General features: G+C 48.3%; 1 protein-coding gene across 1 annotated transcript in view; it reads left to right on the forward strand.

Moving 5' to 3' along the window:
* Nucleotides 1-17889: 17889 nt before the first annotated feature.
* Nucleotides 17890-19145, forward strand: part of Fam117b (family with sequence similarity 117 member B) — a 74066-nt gene continuing 72810 nt past the window's right edge. The window contains exon 1 of the mRNA XM_052749556.1: nucleotides 17890-18535. Within this exon, the coding sequence (XP_052605516.1) occupies nucleotides 17905-18535 (631 nt within the window). The 5' untranslated portion in view covers nucleotides 17890-17904. The remainder of the gene's footprint in view (nucleotides 18536-19145) is intronic.

The raw sequence follows: 19145 nt of genomic DNA on the forward strand, positions 1-19145 counted from the left end.
TACCAAGTGCTGTGCAAACACACACAGATGAACAGAATGCAGAGGGTTTCCAGACATGCACAGGCATTAAGTGGCATGACCAAACCTTGGGTGGAGTTAGAGAGGATGTGTCGCAGGAAAAGCTCTGCAGATTTAATTGCAAATATGAACTTTGGGAACCCAGGACATTTTTATTTATTTATTATTATTATTAGTTGATGTTGTTGTTTTTTTGAGACAGGGTTTCTCTGGGTAGCCTTCACTGCCCTGGAACTTGCTCTTTAGACCAGGCTGGCCTTGAACTCAGAGATCTACCTGCCTCTGAACCCTGTCTGAGTTCTGGGATTAAAAGTGTGGGTCACCACTGCCTAGTTCAAGGGCATTTTTTTTGTTTTGTTTTGTTTTGTTTTTTGTTTTTGTTTTTCGAGACAGGGTTTCTCTGTAGCTTTGCACTGTTCCTGGATCTCGCTCTGTAGACCAGGCTGGCCTCGAACTCACAAAGATCCGCCTGCCTCTGCCTCCCGAGTGCTGGGATTAAAGGCATGCGCCACCACCGCCTGACTCAAGGGCATTTTTAAAAGGCACAATGATTTAAGAAAGCCCTGTTGTGCCGTAGTCGAGAAAGGCAAATGACCGAAACTAAAAGAGTCCGTGATAAACGAAATATGAAAAGAGTTGTGAGTGGAAAGAAGTGACGAGGCTAGCCCATGGAGTCTATGATGCACATCTGACCAGTATGCTAAGGCATGTGGACTTGATAAAAGTCATGGTAGATTACGGGGGAGGCGGGGAGTTCCTGAGCTTGGATGACCTGAATTTATCTGTGGAAGGGCCACCTACCTACTGTGTGGGAACTACCAAGGGTAGATTAGAACCGCAGGAGTGGGGATGAAGCAGGGATGGACTAGTGAGTTAGGCTGCGAGAGGCTGAGAATCAGAGAGGCCAACAGCCACAGAGTGATTACTATGTGACCAGCTTACGGAGCCCTGTGAGAAGCTGAGTACCTGGCTCCAGATCATGTGGTGAGTAAGGCCATGGCACTGAACCCGGGCACTGTGGCTTCAAAGCCACTTAGTCATTATGCCAGGCGGCCCCGCTGACGTCAAAGAGCATGGGTGGAGAACCACACAAGTGCAGACAGAGATGGAGAGTGTGACCTCTAGACTCGGGCTTCCTGACCGTTTCTGGGGTGTTCTGTACACGCCTGTACAATCCAGTTAAAAATGGACCTCCCCTTTCCCTCATCCTTAAAAATGGTAAAAAAAACAGTAGCTGTATAGGATTGCTGTGATGTGTAGATGTGGAATGGTGGGGCTGGTGCCCGGCCCAGTGACTGGCACGTAAGAGTGTTCAGTGAATGTTAACTACCAACAGGGATGTTAGCTTCGCCGCCCTGTGTTTACGAGGCTGGAGTCCTGGCAGCATAGCTTGTTGTTGTTGTTGTTGTTTTGTTTTTTTGAGACAGGGTTTCTCTGTGTAGCTTTGGAGCCTGTCCTGGATCTCGATCTGTAGACCAGGCTGACCTCGAACTCACTGAGATCCTCCTGGCTCTGCCTCCCGAGTGCTGGGATTAAAGGCATGGGCCACCACTGCCCGGCTCTGGCAGCATAGTTTTATAACTGCCAGAATAAGAAGGGAGTCAGGTATGGTGGTGCATGCCTGTACTTTCAGCACTTAGGAGACACAAGAGGTCCAGAAATTCAGGGCCGTTCTCAACTCCATACCGAGTCCGAGAGCAGCCTAGGCTATAGGAGACTATCTCTGAAACAAGCACACCCCCAACATGTACATATATAACATATGTGTGTATGTAGGTATATATGTAGGTATGTATGCACATATCCAACAGTATGATGAGTGATTGTCATCACTTACAGGTCAGAGGACTGCAAGGCTTCCATTCCACTGACAGTCTTCTCCCTAGAGAGCTTCAGGAAGAGGCCGTTATGCCCATGCGTAATAACTGCTTAGGGGCTGAATCAAACAAAACCTTGCTTTAGTTTTCTAAATAAAAACTTTGTTTTTAGTAAAAGGGAGGAATCGACTACAGTTTGTTCATGCCCGCCCCCAGTCGGGTCTCACTATGTAGCCAAACTTAGCATCAAACTTAGTACATTTTCCAGACTGACCCCAAACTCATAGCAATCCTCCTGCCTCAGTCTCCTGAGTATTGCAGTCATAGGTATGCGCCACCACTGGCGGCTTCAGCTATGCTTCAACTATGCAAGCAGTTTCTTTTATTCACATGCCAGTGGCCTGAGTCACCCCGCTGGGTACCATGGCTTAGACAATTTCCTCACCTGACAATGAGCAGCGTTAATGGGAGCTGAGGTGTGCTCCGCCTCCTCTAACAGGGAGCGGTGATTTGACACTCCGCCCTTCGAATTCATTCTGAGTTCTGATTAAGTGATACAGAGAAGAGACAACATATGGCCCAGGCATGGTGGCATACCCTGCCATCACAGCAGAGGCAGGAAGAGACAAAGAGATCAAAGCCAGCCTGGTCTATATGGCTGGTTCCAAGCCAGCCAGGGCTACATAGTGAAAGTCTGTCTGAAAAAAGTTCTAATCTGGGCGGTGGTGGCACACGCCTTCAATCCCAGCACTTGGGAGGCAGAGGCAGGCAGATCTCTGTGAGTTCGAGGCCAGCCTGGTCTACAAAGCAAGTTCCAGGAAAGGCGCAAAGCTACACAGAGAAACCCTGTCTCGCAAAAAAAAAAAAAAAAAAAAACACCCAAAAAAAGTTCTAATCCTTAGTGATGTAATTATATCAGTGCTTTGAATATCCTTCATTCACGCATACTTATTGACAATGTGAAGAACACAGTACATTATAGAAGTTCAAATGTTGTTGAATCGCACATTTGCCAACACACGGCATTTAACTGCACAGCAAGAATCTGTATCGTCAGGGTAAAAGGATCCGGGAGGAGGGACGAATTAGGCGCATTGTGGCTTGGCTGTGTCTTCTCGCTCCTGCTTCTTCCCACTGTTAAGTAGTCCCAGCTCCCATTTGGCGACGGAGCGATTGCTACAGCACAGCCATGATTGGTTTCTGGGAGTTCCTGTTGAATGGCTATTACAGAATCTGAAAGGGCAAGGCGTGTTTATTTCGGAGACTAGTCCTCAACTCTCTCCATCAAGCTGTCGCCATAGAGACAGAAAACTTAAAGACTTCCTTCTAATCATTTTGGAAGCAAAGTGTCTATTTCTGGCTGAGGCTTGGCCTCTCTGGAGTTTATAAAGAGTTTCTTACCATCTGCTATTATGTAGCATGGAATTTAAGACAGATAGGGAGCAACCTTTTGGGGTGAGATAAGCAGCAACTTCTAAAAAGGAAAAACTCGCTCACTAGTCGGGTGAGGTTTGCCTGGATGTACTTCAGCTACTCCACAACTGACTTCCCCTCATGCCTGTGTGCCTGCTTCCTTCTCCTGGCCTCCAGGGCAATCATCATCCTGAGGGCAGATCCCTGTAGACAGGTCAGTCATAAACTCAGATATCAGTTACCGAAGGCCATGCGGTTCAAGGAACTTTTGTTAGTTGTTAATCCCGTCGGTTCATACAGATAAATAAAAGAAAGCACTTCTCTGTAGGTTTCCTTTTTTTTTTTTGTCTTTACCACAGTACCAATGAAATGTCTTCTCCTGATGATAATCTAATGTTGTCTTCTAGAAAGAAAAAGAATTTAGCCTTTCAGTTAGCTGATGTGAACACTAATTTCAAAGCTAAATAGGATACATGGAAAAGCAGAATTTATTTCAGTCGATATGATCTCTTGGAACATTAATTCCCTAAGATAGTACTTCATCAAAGGACACTGACATTTAAAGCTTGTAAGTAGTGTTTTCTTGGTTCTTTTTAACCACGTTAAACTTTTTCTTTGGATGCTTCCAAAACAGCCCTGGAACCTATCAGGTTTGAAAATGTGTACCCGTGGGAACCATAATTTCATCTTAAGGAATTTCTTCCACAAAAATATTCCCACAAAGTTCAGTCCACCTTGGGCGTGAGGGGCTCAGCCTAACTCCTGCACCCAGTTCCAAGGGCCCTCGGCAGGAGGGTGGAAGGGTTTCTCTGGGGCAAATCCAATGCTACAAAAAAGAAAAAACCCAGTCATTTGGAGGTGCTTTAGTGAATCAGAGGGGCCTACTTGATGATTCCAAAGCAAACCCCCCAGGAGACAAGCTCACCTGAGTTAACAATCAGCTATTATGTGGGAGTCACTTGACATTTGAGAAATGTGTCTATCATGAACGCAGATACCAAAACAAAGGAATTTTGAGAAAGCAGCGACAATACAAAAAGATTCCCTATCTTCACGGTATGTGAGTGAACAGCAATGGAATGTAGAATAATCAGGACCAGGGGGATGGCTCAGTGGGTGAAGATGCGTGCCGCCAAGCCTGATGACCTGAGTTCAATCCCCAGGTCCCTCGTGATGGAAAGAGAGACATGACATGCACACGCACATACACAAAATAAGTAAATAAATAGACAAATGTAGTAAGAATAACCAGCAGGCAAATACTACATGACTCCACCCTGTCAAAATTACAAGGACAAACTAAATGGTGGTTTTCAGAAGCTGGAGGGAGGGGGCGGGTGGGACGTTTCAATGTTGCAAGAAGGATTATTCTGGAGAGTTTGAATAGATGCTCATGCAAATAGCACTGAACTGTAAACAAGGGAACATGTTTGAGGTGTCCTGGGCATGAAACCTACAGCACCCCACAAGCTAGGCGAGCATTCTCTCACTGAGCTATCTCCTCTGTCCTAAGGTAAGACATTTTATATTGCATATATAATATCGCCACAATAAAAATGATCTGGAGAAAAGGGAATAATCAGTGAATCAAGGGAGCTTTTGGAAATGAAAAATATGGTTGCTGAAATAGGAAATTCATGGAGGGTTTGGAAAATGAAGACAAGGAAATTGGACTCAAGAGGTGATATATTGGTGGAAAGCAGAGGGGACAAGAAGACACTGTTAGACTGAGCCAGGCAGATCTCTGTGAGTTCGAGGCCAGCCTGGTCTACAGAGCGAGGTCCAGGACAGGCACCAAAACTACACAGAGAAACCCTGTCTCGAAAAAAAGCAAAAAGACACTTATAAAATGAATCTAGGAAGCCCCTGATTTCTCGGAAGACTGGAGATGAGGAGAGAGGCAGCCGGAGAAGACAAGGGGGAACCAGATTACATCAGAGTTCCAACAGCAAACCTAATTCCTCCCACATGGTTCAGAGAGAGATTTTTGTGAAGGGGCTCCTTACAGAGCTGTGAGCAGAAAGGATTATGGGAACAACTGAGGGTGGTGTAGTGTCCGGTGAACAGCTCCAAGGAGAAGCCATTGCATCTCAAGCACTGAAGGGCTAGCGGGAAAGGGGTAGTGTAGACTGAGTCCAGTCAGAATGAAGGGTAGTGTAGACTGAGTCCAGTCAGACTGAAGGGTAGTGTAGACTGAGTCCAGTCAGAAGGTTGGGGTAGTGTAGACTGAGTCCAGTCAGGATGAAGGGGTAGTGTAGACTGAGTCCAGTCAGGATGAAGGGTAGTGTAGACTGAGTCCAGTCAGAATGAAGGGTGGTGTAGACTGAGTCCAGTCAGAATGAAGGGTAGTGTAGACTGAGTCCAGTCAGAATGAAGGGAGTGTAGACTGAGTCTAGTCAGACTGAAGGGTGGTGTAGACCGAGTCCAGTCAGAATGAAGGGTGGTGTAGACTGAGTCCAGTCAGAATGAAGGGTGGTGTAGACTGAGTCCAGTCAGGATGAAGGGTAGTGTAGACTGAGTCCAGTCAGACTGAAGGGTGGTGTAGACTGAGTCCAGTCAGAATGAAGGGTGGTGTAGACTGAGTCCAGTCAGAATGAAGGATAGTGTAGGCTGAGTCCAGTCAGACTGAAGGGTAGTGTAGACTGAGTCCAGAAAGACTGAAGGGTAGTATAGACTGAGTCCAGTCAGACTGAAGGGTGGTGTAGACTGAGTCCAGTCAGAATGAAGGGTGGTGTAGACTGAGTCCAGTCAGAATGAAGGGTGGTGTAGACTGAGTCCAGTCAGAATGAAGGGTGGTGTAGACAGCCTGAGTCCAGTCAGGATGAAGCCAGGGAGCAGAGGCCTTTGTATTGGTGGGCAAAGTCCCTGACAAGAAGCAGTTCAAGGAAGAGAGGGTTTACTTTGGCTCATAGTTCAAGGGGACCTGCTCCATCCTGGAGGATGATGGCAGGAGCAGGGGGTGGCTGGCTTCCTGCATCCACAGTCGGGACGCAAAGAGTGATGAACGCTGCTGCTCACTCACTCTCTCTCCTGTATTCCAGCCCAGGCCCAGCCTGTGGAACAGTGCTGCACCTATTCAGATGGGTCTCCCCATCTCAGTGAACCGAGTCTAGACAATTTCACACGCGCGTGCCCGGAGGCTAACCTGATTTATGTAATCCCCCATAGGCATGCTCAGAGGCTTGTTTCCTAGGTGATTCTAGATCCTCTCAAGTTGACAGTGTAGACCACCCCAGCCTCTCGCTGTGAGACGAAGCTAGTGCCCATAGATGGGTCTGTCAACAGGAACAGCAGCAAGAATGTTCTCTCTCTGTGCCAGAGAACATCAGGCAAGGCAGGGGATGTGACAGTCCCCAGGGTCATCTGCAGGGCAGGGCAGGGCAGTATGTGACGGGAAATAAATTATCAAAGAATAATACAATAACATTTTCCCACCAGGAAAACATCTGGTGTTCATCCCAGGAAATTAATAAAAACAAAAAGTAAAAAAAAAAAACAACAAAACAAAACAAAAAACCAAAAAAAACCCCAGCCATATATAAGGCAGAACCTAAATGTCTAAAAAAGTTAACAAAGATACTAAACACTTGTAGAGAGGAAAGAAAAGATTATACATTAATTAGAAATGGGGATAGCATCGGATTAATCACTAACAGCTAAGAATTCTGTGTGGCTGTGGAACATCTCCTTCAACTGTCTGAGGAAACATTATTCCCAAACCAAGCCAATCAAATCCAGGCAGAGCAAAACCTTCTGCAAACATTCAGAACCTTACGAACTCTGACCCGCAAATCCTTTCTTAGGAATCAATTACAGGACAAAGATTCAAACAGACAGACAGAAAGTAAGGTCCCGGGCTGAGAAAGACAGGGTACATACATGCTCAGCCAGGACGCGAAGGGAAATCCAGGCCGACAGCTGTGCAGCTGTCCGAGAACACGGGGTGGGGAGGCTCCAGGAGGAGGCCTGGAGGAAAAAACAAACCACTAATCATTTTCAGAAGGTTCAACAATTCTTTCAGGGATTTGGAGGGCAATAAAAACAAAGCAAATTTCTATTTTTAAAAATTCGCTGTTCCCCCCCTCTTTCCCTTTTCCCTTGTGATGGAGGACGTAATCCAGGGTTGCTTGGGTGCCAGGCAAGTAAGTATTCTACTATTTTTTCCATGTTCCCAGGCCCAAATCAGCCTCCTAACAGCATTTGGTTTTCTTTTTTTCTGAAGATTTACGCGTGTGTGTGTGTGTGTGTGTGTGTGTGTGTGTGTGTGTGTGTGTGTGTGTGTTGCATGCATGCACATGAGGGAAGGTGTCTGTGGAGGTCAGAAGAGGCACTAGAGCTACAGAAGATTGTAAGTCATGCAGAGCGGGTGCTAGGAATGATTTCGTCCTCTGCAAGAACAGTAAATGCTCGTAATGGCGGAGCCATCTTTCCAACCTCTAGTATCCAGTTTTCTGAAACTGTAAATGCACCCTTTTCTTTTCCAGTTTAATTTAATTTGTCTGTATATGATGTGTTGGTACTTGCAGAAGCCGGAAGAGGGCGTCTGATGCCCTCAAGCTTGAGTCACTGGTTGATGTGAGCTGCTCCACATGGGTGCTAGGAACCCAATTTGGGTCCCTGCGGAAGAGCAGCAAGTGCTCTTAGCCATTGGGCCATTTTTCCAGCCCGGCTTCCTTCTTCTTAAATATAAGACCTTTTATTTATTCTTTGACAATTTTATACATGTAAACAATGCAAATTAGCCTTCTAACAGTATTTGGTGTTCTTTTTTTCTAGAGGTTTCTTTTATTTCTAATTGTGTATGTGTGTGTTTATGTGTGTGTGTATGTGTGTGTTTATATGTGTGTGTGTATATATATGTTATGTGTGTGTATATATATATATATGTGGTGTGTGTGTGTATGTGTGTGTGTGTGTGTGTGTGTACGTGTGTGCGTGTTCCCTTTAAGCTCTTGTGCCCCACCCCCCCCCACCCCATAGCACAACATTGTAAGGGAACAAAGGAAGAGGGTCCAGTAAGGGCTTTCTCATGTTTGTGCTGAATCTTTTAGAGAAAAGAAGTAAACGTAGGAAACTGTTATAAGTGCTCGCCCATTCCGAACCTAACTCCTTTGCTGCGTCTTCCACCTTCTTCCCAGAAGATGCTAATTCACAGGTAGGAGATCTCCAGAGCAGGTTCTGCTCTGTTGAGAATCACACTTACTAGAGTGAAGGGGGTGTAAGGAGAGTCCAGAGATCGAATCCCAGTCGTAGGCAAGCCGAGTCCCCCTCTCCCAGGCCTCATACATGTTAGGCAAGTATTCTACCCCAGAATCCCCCCCACCCCTGACTTCTTAATTTATGCCACAAGGTGGGCATGTGCCTGTCTTATCAAGTTTTTAAAAGCGGTTTGCTGAACTGGGGTACCAGCTTGCGGCAAAAACAACTCAGTTTTCTGTCTGAACGTCGTGGGTTTTGCTGCAGTGAATGATGTGTTTGCTTAACTGTCCATTCCATTTGCAGGAAACTGAGTCCCAGACACACAGCATGTACCAGGCATGGGGCTACAGGAGTGAACAAAAGCAGACAAGCACTTACACTGTAATTTTTTCTTAACAATTAGTGTGTGTTTGGGCACTGTGCTGAGGCAGGAGAATGGCAGTCAGTCTCTTAAGTGGTCTCATCTGCTCACAGAGTTTCAAATAGAACGTGCTCTTAACCACTGAGCTAACTGTCCAGTCCCTACATACACATTTTTAAAAGCATAAAAGGTTAAGGCTAGCCTGGGTTACATAGTGAGTTTGAGGCCAACCTAGGCTATATAGCAAGACCCTGTCTCAAAAGACAAAGCAAACAGATCAAAGGAATAAGGTCCGAATCCCTTATTAGGGTGTACAACCTTCTCCGCAGTCTTGCTTCTGAAGCACCCTCACCCTCCAGAGGCTGGCTTCTTCGGCCGCTTCTGCTGTTGACGCTGTGGTCTCCCCCTCCTCTTCTTTTGCTTCTTTTTAAAAATTTATTTATTTTTACTTTATGTTTATTTGTGTTTTGCCATGAGTGTCAGCTGTGAGCTGCCATGTGGGTGCTGGGAATTGAACCCGGGTCCTCTGGAAGAGCAGTCAGTGCTCTTAACTTCAGCCCTTTTTCTTGGTAGTTGTTGTTTTGAGACAGGGTTTCTCTGTGTAGCCCTGACTGTCCTGGAACTCTTTCTGTAGACCAACCAGACTGTTCTCAAACTCAGAGATCCCTGAGTGCTGGGATTAAAGGCGTGCGCCACCACCGCCCGGCTCAGATTTTCTCAAGAGTTCCAAATAACTATTTTGTCTGAAATACTCTTTCCTGATAGCTCCATCTGTTAGGTCTCATCTTAAAAATCATACCTGGAGAAAGGACTTCTTACCCACTTTAGTTAGATCTCCATTGTTCTCTTTTGGCACGGGGCAATTTTCTTCGGAGAATTTTGCCATGGGCAATCATTTACATGTGCTTATGTGTGTGCACACATGTATGCCTTGTGTGCTTGCTCATTGCTAAGTCCACGAGGCATGGAGCATGCGGAGTTGTCCACCGTTGTAGAGCTGCACATGTCGAAGGCTCCCAGTGAGTGTTTGTTGAGTGAATGAATGAACTGAACGCTGAACATGGAGAGGGAACCGTGATGACCAAGTAATAATTGTGTTGTCATGGCCACAGCAGGGATGCGTGATGCTCCTGTGAATACAGGGGAGGTGAACTGGAGAGAGTCAGCAACCCAGGCCTCCGTGGTTTAAAAAAGCAATTAAGACTGGAGCAGGTGACAAGTGGCAGGTGTGGCGCCAAGCAGAGGGAATAGTAAGTGTGAAGGCCTCACGATGAGGGTACCCGGAATTCGGGGGAAACGAAAGAACAGCTGTGTGGCTGGGACCTACTGAGGAAGAGTTAGGCAGAGGAGGGCAAGAGAAGTGTGGAAAGCCTCAGCATTGGGCGGTCATCTGAAGACAAACCAAGCTGTGCAGTGGAGTAAGGTGACGTCTTGTGTGGGTTGTTTTCTCTTTGTTTTGTGGTGCTGGGTATGAGACCTGGAGTCTGAACATGGTAGGCGAGCACTCTACCTCGGAGCCCTCCAACCTCAGCCCCAAGTTTATCTGTGTATGTGTGTGTTGTTAATGCTCTGTAGTCCAAGTGGGCCTCAAATCCATGATCCTCCTGCCTTGGCCTCCCTAGCTCGGGGATTGAAGGCTTGCATGCGTCACTTAGCTCAAGTTCGGGTCTTCAAAACCACACTAAGCTGGGTGTGATGATGCACACCTTTAATCTTAGAGCTCAGGAGGCAGAGGGCAGGTGGATCTTTGTGAGTTCAAGGCCAGCCTGGTCTACAGAGTGAATTCTTGGAAGTCAGAGCTAAACAATGGGAGAGACTCTGTTCAAAACAAAAAACAAACAAACAAAAAAACCCAAAAAAAACCAACAACAAAAAAAAAAACCCAAAAAAACCAAAAGACAAAGCAAAAGAAAATAATATGGGTAGGTGGAGGGGGATAAACTGTGGTGGAGATGGGGGAGGAAGTTTGGATCAGTGGGGGTGCTTGGGAAAGTAGGCTACGGCAGAGATTGTCTAGGAAGACTGGCTAGGTGAATGCAGGGAAACAGAGGTCTGTCTAAAAGGGGTGCAAGTTTAGAGAATGTTCCTTTCACGAGTTTCAGGAAGTCAAATAATAAGGTAGAATGGTATACTGGTTTTCTTGTAGGCTAGAGGAAGAGCTTAAGGTGACTTCTGGAGGTTTGATTCGGACCACTGAGTGTCATTTACTACAAGGGGAGCTATTTCGTGGCAGGTGAGTGTCCAGGGGATGATGAATCCTGGTCCAGGTTGGAGATATTTACAGGATATATAAGAGAGACTGTGCAGGCAGCTCGATAGGAAACAACGTGACGGCCTGATGAAATCCAGGCCAGATATCACTGTCCCAACTGAGAGGCAGGTTGGGGTGCTGAGGTACTTTCCCTATTTCAGGATCAGAGTGCACAAGCCATCGAGCCTTGAGGATCTAAGGTTAACTAGCAGGTCAGGCTCTAATTACAGATCATTGATCAGCAATTTAAGCTTTGATAATCCTCTTCGTAAGTAGGAAATCAGAATTCCATATTTCTTGGAGAAAATAACACCTCTACAAATCCTACCTTAAAAATGCTATTCTATTATCATTTATTTATTTATTGTTTTTTGAGACAGGGCTTCTCTGTGCAGCCCTGGTTGTCCTGGAACTCACTCTGTAGACCAGGCTGGCCTCTAACTCACGGAGATCTGCCTGCCTCTGCTTCCCGAGAGCTGGGACTAAAGCCACCACCTGTCCTGCATATCATGTATTTGTTTTGCCCTCTGGTATTTTATGTGCATATTCTTGCATTGTTGTATAGAATATACATACCATTTCCATTTCTTCCACTTTTTATTTTTTATTTATTTTTTTAATGTTTTCACCTTTTATTTATTTCTTCCATTTTAAAGTGGAAAGAATTTATGGTCTTTGTTAACATTCTGACCCACCCCCTTCAAATCCCACCCCTTTGGTGCCACCATGCATCCTGATGTAAAAGCCCCATTCTAGGGAAAAACTTCTCCCCTTCCTCTCTCTCTTCTGCTTTTCCTCCCACGAGGTGCTCATGCTTGACCTCTCTTTCTTCTTTCTCTTTCTCTCTGTCTCTCTCTTTCCTATTTCTCTCTTCATCTCTCTAATATAATAAACTCTCCGCGTGGATGCAGTGTCTGGGTTGTGAATTACTGGTCACCACGGCCTCCACCATGCCTGCAAGGCATGCCTCTGCCCAGCCTGCCGCTGCATCTGCCCTGCATGTTTTCCTGCACACACGGGAAATCCCGGAAGGGGGGGTCCCCCCTCTGCATATTAATTCATAACATTGGCGCCCAATGTGGGGCAATACCATTGCTTTCTACTGCCCACCAGCAGTCTGAGGAGCTCTGGGATCCTGTACCACCTGACATTTTCCTGACAGCAGCACTGTGGGGGGGGGGACTCTTCACCCCACCAGATCCGTAAGATTTCTTCCTTCTCTTCTGGCCATTTTCCCACAAGTGAGAATTTGTCTCGTTCTGGTACCACATGTCTTTCAAGCTTTAAGCCCTTTGGACCCCGTCCATGGCTTGTACCCACTCAATTCCACGGCCCATAGCCTTTGTTATGATGGCTATCTTGGGCCTTTTATTCCTGGCTGACCCTCTGGGATGCTGGAGGTCAGATTTATCTTGTTTTGCTCGCTGGTACCATGTGTCTTTCAGGATTTAGGCCATTCAGCCCCCGTTCCTATGAGATGGCATGTGGAGACGGCTTGTGTCTCACTTGGGCTCCTAGCCCATCAGCCCCTGCTTTTCGGACAGTGGTCCACTGAGTAGCTTGTGCCTTTTTGTTGGTCCTCACTGAATTTCTGGGAGGCTAGAGATTCCAGCCCTTAGATTTTCTCTACCTCATTCATGGAATATGTGCCTATCTCCATAAGGGCTTAACTATCCGCCTTTGCAGTCAGACTCGGTCCCAGATACCAACGAAAATGGCTGCCTACCGCCACTCCACATCCTGGTATTTTACAGGACCTGTGCAGCTTCTGCCAGCGAGCCGAAAGTGGACGGGGGTACCCCACTTCCAGGCTTTCTCTTACTAGGTCCCTCTCTCCCGTCCAGCTGGACTGCTTCTCCTTGAGCTCCAATGCATTAACTGTAAAAGTTTCCCAGAAAACCCTTTCTCCTTCTTTCTTCCACAAAGTCTATTTCCCATGTGCGAATGGAAATGTGTGATTGATATGGCCATCTACATTTCTTTCTGACTGACTTTTAAATGCTTAAATTTATCTGTTCCTTATCTGCTCAGTTTATTTAAAAAACAAACAAACAAAAAAACCAACACATGAACATGTGGTCAGGTGCCATATTGGATAGGAGTGATCACATGGTCAGGTGGTGCCATTTTAAATAAGGGCAATCATGTGATCAAGCCCCCCCCCCCTTTTTTTTTGTTTTTTGTTTTTTGTTTTTTTGAGACAAGGTTTCTCTGTGTAGTTTTGGTGCCTGTCCTGGAACTCGCTCTGTAGTCCAGGCTGGCCTCGAACTCACAGAGATCCGCCTGGCTCTGCCTCCCGAGTGCTGGGATTAAAGGCATGTGCCACCACTGCCTGGCAAGGCGCCATCTTAAATAAGGGCAATCACATGGTTAAGCTGCTATCTTAAATAAGGTCAAAACAGACAGGTCACCTCTATCTATGAAAACTTAACAGTCTCTAGAGCCCATTTTGACCCATTTTCGAGCATATTTTGCAGTTTCCTTCCTCCTGCCTGGGCCAAGGGGCTCTCCAGATACGCCAGCCCCTGCCCCAGCTGGCATGCATCTGCCCAGCCCCATGCTGCATCTGCCCAGCATGTTTTCCTGCACGTGGGATACCCTCAGGGGTCTCCCCCGCCACATAATAATTCATAACAGTCATAATGATCAATTTAGTGGTATATAAGTTCTGTCCAATCTCATTTTAGAAACATTTGTAGAAGGATGGAGATGGTTCTATTAAAATTAAAGGAGTTTAAAAAAAACTACAGAAAAAAAAATAAGACTCATGAAAACCCATTTTCTTGGGAATTGGAAATGCGGCTTAGAGGTTAAGAGCACTGGCTGCTCTTCCAGATGACCTGGGTTCAATTCCCAGCCACCACATGGCAGCTCACAACCATCTGTAACTTTACTTCCAGGGCATCCAACACCTACTTCTGGTCTCTGGTAACCATGAGTACTGCATGCACCTGGTGCACAGGCAAAACACTGTCTGTCTGTCTGTCTGTCTCTCTCTCTCTCTCTCTCTCACACACACACACAATTAAAACATTTTAAAAACATATTTCTTTCTTATAAAGAGTTAAGCAAACCCAAAAGCAAATAAGTCTGTGGATAATTTTATTTTCTGAAGTTCATGTGTTCTTATTGCGCTGTACTGCGATTACCTTACACACGGTAGACACACACTCTTCTTTTAAGCTGTGCCTTTAGCTTTTCCTGGAGTTTAAACAGACAGACAAATTCTAACACATTGCTTCTTGCCTATGACTTCGTAAGTAAGTCACATTTCAACCTTGGGGAGAAAGTGCCAAATCTGAGTCTTCTCTTGAGAAGAGTGGGGTTCAAGCAGAGAGGAATGTTGATTTTCTTGATCCTTGACAAACAAGGACTGTCTTCAGAGAGAAACCAGAACACTAAGAACAGTACATCAGTTTGTTTGCTTTCATTCTTCAACAGTAGATAATGAAGTCAAGGATTAGAATAAATGATGTTTTTATTCATTTCCGTTCAACCTTGAAGACAGAACCATTCCAAGGTACCCAACTGTCCAATTCTAACCATTATACATAATACATAATACATACATACATACATATCCCTGAGACAGGGTTCCTCAGTGCAGCCCTGGCTGTCCTGGAATTCACTCTGTAGACCAGGCTGGCCCCGAACTCACAGAGATCCGCCTGTCTCTGTCTCCCGAGTGCTGGGATTGAAGGCGCGCGCCACCACTGCCTGGCACCCACTTTTATATTTTGATTGCTAAGATTCTCTGATGACTTCAGGATTTCAAAGTTTTCATTTACAAATAACTAGAAATATCTGTAGCTTGAGTTTTCCTGCCTGGCCCACAGTCAGGGCAAATCTCTCTCACCTGCCAGTCCCACAGCCGCTCAGACCCGACCAAGTAAACACAGAGACTTATATTGGTTACAAACTGTATGGCCGTGGCAGGCTTCTTGCTAACTGTTCTTACAGCTTAAATTAATCCATTTCCATTAATCTATACCTTGCCACATGGCTCGTGGCTTACCTGCATCTTCACATGCTGTTTGTCATCGTGGCAGCTGGCAGTGTCTCTGACTCAGCCTTCCACTTCCCAGCTTTATTTTCTCCTTTTCCTGCCTATACTTCCTGCCTGGCCAATGGCCAATCAGTGTTTTATTTATTGACTAATCAGCAACACATTTGCCATACAGACCATCCCACAGCAAATATCCTTTAGTATGAAGACAGCTGACTGCAATGATTCATACTGGCTCTCTTTGTTGAAAGTTTGGCTCTGAGTTGCTGAGTTACACAGGCTTGTTAAGTGAGATAAAAAGAGACTTATTTGGAGCTTTGGGAACTGTGATCCTGTAGGAAACACAACTGAAAGAAAATGTGAACAAAGACCTGGGAATGCCATTTAGTTTGAGCACCAACACTGCACACTGGACATGAGGGCCCAGGCCTGTATTCTTACATTCAGGAGCTGGACGAAGGAGGATCAGGAGTCTAAGGCCATCTGTAGTTGGAGTTCTTCTGTGTCCCACCTGGTCCTGCAGCTGCTCAGACCCAAGTAAACACACAGAGGCTTATATTAATTAAAACTGCTTGTCCATTAGCTCAGGCTCACTCCTGACTAGCTCTCTTACACTTAAACTCACCCCATTTCTGTTCATCTATATGTCACCACGTTTTCTGTGGCTTTACCTGTGTGCCATTACATGCTATATTGGACTGAATGTTTTAACATTTGATCTACCAAAGCTTATCTGCTGACATTAGTTCTTTGAGCTTAATAAAAAGGAGAGGTCTTTAGTTCAGTGAAACGCCGAACAAATGATCAGAGGGCCCAGGACACTGGAATATATTCCTAGAGGAAGCCATTGGCCATTTACACTTGAGTGAAACTGTAAGAATTAATAGCAGGCAGTATCCCTCACACTTAGTTGGAGAGTAAGTATTCATATATCTGAGGTTTTGTTTGTTGGGATGCACACATATCATACCCATAGTGATTAATAAATGAAAGAATAAAGAGAGACTAGAAAAGGAATATTGAGAACTTCCTGCCCAGCACATTCTCACTAAATCCTTGGTTAATAGTCAGAACTGTATGTAGGAGATAGTATTGCTTAGCTGTACCTTACAAATAAGCAATGTAGCTAGGGACATACCCAAGATCACAGACTATGTGGTGGATCTGAATCTCTCTAGGATCCTAGGAACCTAAAGGCTTGCCACAGGAACCCAGTAGGACTTGAGGCCTACCACCTTTATCATTTCCAGTGCCATCTCACCCGTATTTAAGAGAACTTTTTAGAATGTATATCTATGAAAGCAACAAAGGGTTCAAGGGCATGCATGCACAGGGTGTCTGTCGAGTTCTTCACTGAAGAGGAACCTGTGTATTACTTCAGAACTTCCTGCCTTTCAGAGCCCTTACAAAAACTGGTGGAGACTTCTTTTCTCCACCAGACTAAATATGGATGGTGGGTGGGCCAATGAAATGGCTCAGCCTGACCGCTTAAGTTTGATCCCCTGCCTGACACTGGTGGAAGAGAACAGGCTGTCCTCTGACCTCCACAGGCATGCACATGCGTAAACACACACCAAGTGTGTAAATGTAATACATCAATAAATAAAATATGGGTGGCGTACCCAGCTCTGTTGCAAAGAGTTTGGAGCAAGCCCCAGCACTTTACGCACTTGCAAGCTAATAGCCATCTTTCTAAGGTATAAGGGAACCGTGAAGTAATTGATTAAATTCGTGATGAGTTGAGCTCTATGTAGGAATCGCAACACCATTCAACAGCAAGTGCACAGATGCCATCTAAAGTGTATTCTAATCTGCAAATGTAATCTTTCAGAGATTTGGATCTTTGTAGAAGCTAAACCAAACAAACAAAAAACCCAGAAAGAAGGATGTAAAATGCCAGTACGATTAAATTTCTTTTTATTTTCGAGCCCTGCCTGCCTATAGGTAGATGAAATCAGGACAGAAAAAAAAAACAACAAAAAACAAAACTGGGGGCCCCCCAAGAGACGTGCGGACGTGTTAACTCACAGCTACCACTGCGGTAAGGAAACGAGATAGAGGAGGACCATCCCCGGGGACGCCGGTGGTCCCGGACAGTCCGTAGTCCCTCTGGCCATAATCCCAGTCTTAAGAGTCCCCAGGGGCTCCCTCCAGCGGGGAGCAGGGACGCGCGCCTACGCGTACACTCACGTGTATATACACACACACACACACGCACGCACGCGCACACACACGCACGCACGCGCCCCCCGCCCCCTCCTGCCACGGCCGGCTTCCTCCACCACCCGACTCCCCCACCCACCCAACACCCATCCCCGGGGAGGAGAGGGCGGGGACGGTGGGGGAGGGCGGGGACGGTGGGGGGGGGACGGGCCTCTTTCTCTTTAAAGAGCAGACGCAGCCTCGGGAGCCGAGCCGCGCGCAGCCAATCAGCGGGGCCGAGCGGCTCGAGCGCCCTGACGCCGCGCCAATCAGCGGCGGCGGGGGGCGGGGACCCCGGAGGAGACACTATTGTTGATGAGGAGCCGCGGCGGCGGCGGCGGCGGCGGCAGCGGCAGCGGCGGCGGCTGCTGCACCACCACCACCTACCTCGTCGCTGCCCGCCGCTGCCCGCGCGCCGCGCCCCTCCCCTCCCACCACCACCCCCCGCACCCCCTCCCGGTCCCGCCAGTCCGGCTTCGTCACCCGCTGCGGCGGCTCAGGCCTTCCCCCGGGTCCGTCCCCCCCCCGCCCCCCGCCGCCGAGCAGCCGGGTCCCGCCGCCCAGCACCCCCCCCCCACCCCACCGGTGCCGTCTCTGGGGCCGGGGCGGGGAGGGTGCCTGGGGGGCGGGGAGAACCATGTCCCAGCGGGTGAGGCGCAATGGCTCTCCCACGCCCGCCGGCGCCCTCGCGGGTGGCGCGGCCGGCCCGGCCGGGGGCCCCGGGAGCCGCCTGCAGCCCCTGAGGGCCACCGTGCCGTTCCAGCTGAAGCAGCAGCAGCAGCAGCAGCAACATGGCAGCCCCACGCGGGGCGGCGGCGGCGGCGGCAACAACGGCGGCTGCGGAGGCGCTTCAGGCCCCTCGGGTGGCGGCGGCGGCGGCCTGCGCACCGCGTCGCGCAGCACCAGCCCCACGCGCGGCGGCGGCGGCGGCGGTGGTGGCGGCGGGAGCGCGGCGGTGGCGGCGGCGCGCACCAGCCCCACGGTGGCCACGCAGACGGGCGCGTCCGTGACGTCCACGCGCGGCACCAGCCCCACGCGCGGCACGGCGCCCGGGCCCCGAAGCAGTCCTCCGCGACCCCCGCCGCCGCCGCCGCCCCTGCTGGGCACCGTGTCGTCGTCGTCGCCCAGCGCGTCGCCCACCCACCTGTGGCCCGGCGAGGTGAGCGCGGCCCCACCCCCCGCCCGCGTCCGCCACCGGAGGAGGTCCCCGGAGCAGGGCCGGCCCTCGGCGGAGAAGAGGAGCCCCAGCGCCCCGGTGTGCAAAGCAGGTACGTGCCCGGGCAGGGGTCCCCGGGGCGCGGAGAGCGGGGGGACTGCAGCGCTCCGGCGGGGCGGGGCCGGGCGGGGTGGGGCGGGGCGTGCGGGCCGCCACCCCCTGCGTCATCTCCCCGAGCGAGCGGGTCGCCGCGGTGGAGGTGCAGCCGCTAACCTCGGGCCTGGACCCGTTTGTGGGCATCGTCAACCCCGGGTGGGTGGCGGGGGAGGGGGAGGAGGAGGAGGTCTGGCTTTTTGCGTCGCTGCTGCTCACGCTGGCTCCAGGGTGAGGCTAGGGCTGGTCTGTCACTTTTTGTTTCAGTGACGTGGTTTTAAGGCTTGCAAATAGCGCAGGGGTGCTGCTGCTCGGTGTTTCTGTTCCACAAAAAACAGTTTCGGATCGGGAGGACTGAATGCCACCCAGCGAAGGCGGATTGGGATCATTGGAGAGTTGTGAAGCTGGGAGCGGTTTTTTTTTTTTTTTTTTTGCATTTCGTAAGACTTAATGGTTAGCAAGAAGGGAGAAGTGAAGCAAGGTTGCTTTGGGGTGTGTGCATAGGTATATGTTTATGTATATATACACCTATGCTCACATGCATCTACATATATCTGTAAATGATAGCT

Source organism: Peromyscus californicus, unplaced genomic scaffold, assembly GCF_007827085.1.
Source record: "Peromyscus californicus insignis strain IS unplaced genomic scaffold, ASM782708v3 Scaffold_21__1_contigs__length_65335640, whole genome shotgun sequence".
In the NCBI taxonomy this organism is placed as follows: Eukaryota; Metazoa; Chordata; class Mammalia; order Rodentia; family Cricetidae; genus Peromyscus; species Peromyscus californicus.